The 4,371-nt window shown below is 36.7% G+C and overlaps 1 protein-coding gene across 1 annotated transcript in view; it reads left to right on the forward strand.

The window, feature by feature from the left end:
- LOC107730318 (transmembrane channel-like protein 1) overlaps window positions 1-4,371 on the forward strand; it is a 13,069-nt gene that overhangs the window by 2,476 nt on the left and 6,222 nt on the right. The window contains 4 exon segments of the mRNA XM_016541108.1: window positions 587-677; window positions 2,034-2,115; window positions 2,291-2,397; window positions 3,334-3,432. Of these exon segments, the coding sequence (XP_016396594.1) occupies window positions 587-677; window positions 2,034-2,115; window positions 2,291-2,397; window positions 3,334-3,432 (379 nt within the window).

Raw genomic sequence — 4,371 nt, forward strand, 5'->3', positions numbered from 1 at the left:
ATATATGTGTGTGTGTGTGTGTGTGCGTGCGTGCGTGCGTGCGTGCATGCGTGTGTGTTTGCTGTTGTACATGAATTATGCTGAATTATTGATCATGCCTTTCAATTACATCTGGAAGAGAATTTTATCTACATTGCATAATATATTCTTGCTGTAATCTCAACATCTCCACAGGCCTCTTCCTTTGTGGGTGGTGACATTGTTCTGGACCACCATGTCAACAATGCTCTTGTTCCATTCAAAATAAAACTGTTTGTCCACCTAAATGTTCTCAAACTTTAATTCTGAAAAAGTTTGGACATGTAAAGAACAGAAGTTGACCCAGGAGGACTACAAATTGTCTCAGGTTACTTATGTAACCATGGTTCCCTGAGTAGGGAACGAGATTTAATGAAGACATTATTTTAGTAAGTGGTTTGATTAGGTTCATTCTTCCATATAGCTGTAATAACTGGTAAACATCTGTTTTACATCATATCTGTTTCTATATTGTGTATTTTAACTAGAATTTTGTATTAATCAATCAGCTTCAAATACTATAACTATTTATTTGATCTCCTCCTCCATGTTCTCTTTGTGTCTATAGAGAGGCTCAACAGTTTGTGGATAAATTTGAAGGTGCTTTGGGCAAAGGGAAAGGCAGGAAACTGTATGCCTACAAAGTAATGATGATGAAGGTAGGAATATCAAAATCTTCAATTACATTTGTGGTTTTTCTTAAAGTAAGCATCACTATTACTTTTGCTGAAAATAAAATAATCCTAATTTGAAAGAGATCCAAGCAAAATGTAGGAATCAGAATATCATAGAGAGACTTTGTAGCGGACTCTTTTGAGTAGAGCCTGTAGTCACCCGGAACTTCCTATAGCAACATTTCAATGGGTTACAGTTTTTCTCAATCGAATTGACACTTTTCTATATATACTGTATATTACTATAGTCGCACCGGTAGTGACGTCATGGCTGTCGCCGGCCAACAAGTTGGTGTTTTTTCAATGTATGCTTCAGACACGGGTCACGACGAGGCGTTCCCCATAGCGACCCCTAGAGGACGCAGTTCGAAGTTCCCATGAAAGGGAACTACAAATCAACAATCATAGTACAAGACTTATAAATGTAGAAGTGTATTGACATAGTAACACTTTAGATCTGTTTCCCAGCTTCTCTAAAGGAGAGGCCATGATTTCTTAATTAGGCTAATTCTGATTTCATATGAAATTCATCTGTACCTTCTACCTCTCCTCCCTCCTCTTCCACCCTTCTGTCCACTTTCTCTTACACTTTCTCTTCTTGCTATTTCCACTACACCAATGCCCTCTACTCTACTCATCTCTTCACCCCCTCCTCCTCTCCTTTTTTATACCCTCCTATCTGCTCATCTCCTTCTCCTTCCTTCTTTTTGTGCATATTCTTTCTTCCTCTTTATATACTTTCCCTTTTATCGGTAAAGCAATATAGTGATAAATATGCAAACAATTAGGAAAACTGCATTTCTTGTTGTGTGTATAATTAACCAAGCAGTTATCAGTTTAGGGCCAACTGAAAATATTACATGTGCATTTGATAATATGACAAATTACAGAGTTTGTGTGTGTGTGTGTGTGTGTGTGTGTTTGTGCGTGTGCGTGTGCACGCGCGCGTGTGTGTGTGTGTGAGTTTGGACAAATGGTACATTACCAATAAAAATAGCTGCAATTGTTTTTTTTTGTTTTTGTCTTATTATATTTAGTTGGCTGTATGAACAAATATGAAAACATTTGAGAATTTTGTGAAAGGTGTTTTAAGAAAATGATTCACATGATTTGCAATTTGTTCTACAATTTGTTTAGGACAGTTACGATGTGTACAGATCACTGTGTTAAAAATGTGTAAAATTGATTGAGAAAAACTGTAAAACACAATTTAAATACCTTAGCAACCTCATATTAACCGCCCACAACACCGTAGTGGCAACATGTGCATACGCAAACTGCACTAACATTGTCTTACTTGCAGCCTCCTAATCTTCCTTATATGCTTTGTGACTTACACAGAAATGGATAAAGTTTCAAAGAGATTTTGAAAATTTTAGGACATCATGCATCCCATGGGAGCGGAAAATAAAGGAAGTTGAGAGTAAGTACTCCCCCCCAGAGGAATGGTGCATATCATTCAGATGTCTTATTTATGATAGAAAATGATTTATTTCACCTGTACTGAATTAGAAATTGAGCCATATATATTTATTGGAATGTTTACTCATTTGAATGTTCCTCATTCTGAGCCCTGGCAATGTTTCATCCATTTGCAGGTCATTTTGGCTCCTCAGTTGCTTCCTACTTTATTTTCCTCCGTTGGATGTACGGCATGAACTTGGTCCTCTTCAGCTTGACCTTTGGCCTGGTTGTGATACCGGAGGTCAGTGTATTATCAGTTATGTTGTGCTGTACCTACATACACTAATAATACAATTTTGCTTTACAGTAAAGGGAGCAGTAAAGTATCTTTTTATCTTATTTCTGGCCTTAAAGAAATAGTTCACCCAAAAATGAAAAATTGACTTAAAATTTGCTTACCTTTAGGCCATATATAGATGAATTTGTTTCTTCATCGGAACAGAACTAGAACATTTAGACATTTACATCACTTGCTCAAAAATGTATCCTCCTCAGTGAATGGGTGCCGTCAGAATGAGAGTCCAAACAGCGGATAAAAACACCAGATAACAGTCAATCAATTAACGTCTTGCGAAGCAAAAAGCTGTGTTTGTAATAAAACGTGTTTGCTTTCTGCTAAAAGTCCTCTGTCCGTAATATTGCTTTATCCAGTGTTTTTATCTTTTCTAAATTAGGTGAGACATATGCACAGATCAAGCACAGTTTACAAGTGAAAACAGTCCAAAACAGTTTTAAACAAATATGTCAATGGACCTTGATCCCAGTGGATGGACTGGAGAACGCATTATTGTGGTTTATAGAGTGCTATTTTGGCCAGAAGCAACAGTATAAAGTTAAAACACCTGAATAATGGATTTGTTTCTTACAAACATGCAGATTTTAACGTCACAAGACGTTAATTGATGGACTGGTGTCATGTGGATTACTTCTGGATTATTGGGATATTTTTATCAGTTTGAATTCTCATTCTGACGGTACCCATTCACTGCAGAGGATCCAGTGGTGAGCAAGTGATGTAAGGCTAAATTTCTCCTAATCTGAGAAATTTTAATTCATCTCATCTCATCTTCATCTCATCTACATTTTGGATGGCCGGAGTACTAACCGTACATTTTTTGCAAATTTTCATTTTTGGGTGAACTATTCATTTAACAAATGATTTGGAATTTTCCACAAGGTTCTCATGGGGCTCCCATACGGGTCCATTTCTCGGAAAACTGTGCCGAGAGAAGAGCAAGCCACTGCTATGGACTATTCTGTTCTCACGGATTTCAATGTAAGATCATGATACATGTATTAGTGGGATCCAAAGGTCTGAGACCACTAGTGAAAACATATATGTTTTGCATTTTTAAATATAGCATTTCAGCATTCTATAACAATTTGAGTGAAAGTTGAATTAGAAAAAAAGAACTGTTGCCTTTTTGACAGCAGTACGCTGAAGAAAAAAATGTATATACTTTGGACCAAATGTTACATTTTCTGTAGTGTGAAAGTAGAAAATGTAAAAACATTTAGTCAATGTTTAATTAGTTTACTTAAAGGGTTAGTTCACCCAAAAATAATTACTCACCCTCATGTCGTTTCAAACCCGTAAGACCTTCGTTCATCTTCGGAACACAAATTAAGATATTTTTGATGGAATCTGAGAGCTCTCTGACCCTGCATAGACAGCAATGCAACTGAAATGTTCCGAAGTCCAGAAACGTAGCAAGGAGATCGGTAAAATAATCCATGTGACATCAGGGGTTCAACCGTAATTATACGAAGCTACGAAAAAACTTTGTGCGCAAAAGAAAAAAAATAACGACTTTATTCAACAATTCGTCTCCTCCGCATCACCCTGAACATCCAGTACGCTGTTTTCATCCAGATCAAATCACAACAACCTAGGAAACAGATCCGGCTTGACGCAGCTGACACAGAACAGCATACGTTGTTTAAGTCCAGCTGATATTCTCCAAAATGGCACTACAGGGTGATGCGGACAATAAAGACTTTGAAACTGAGATTTTTTTAACTTTGAAAGACCTTAATGTTTACTGTAATGTCATTTCAATATGCATAAAATATTTTATTTATTTATTTATTTAGTCATTTAACAGACGGTTTTATCCAAAGCGACTTACAAATGAGGACAATAGAAGCAGACAAATCTAACAAAAGAGCAACAATATATAAGTGCAAATGACAAATCTCGGTTAGCCTAACGCAG

Source organism: Sinocyclocheilus rhinocerous, unplaced genomic scaffold (assembly GCF_001515625.1).
Source record: "Sinocyclocheilus rhinocerous isolate Xijiao unplaced genomic scaffold, SAMN03320098_v1.1 scaffold127, whole genome shotgun sequence".
Taxonomy (NCBI): Eukaryota; Metazoa; Chordata; class Actinopteri; order Cypriniformes; family Cyprinidae; genus Sinocyclocheilus; species Sinocyclocheilus rhinocerous.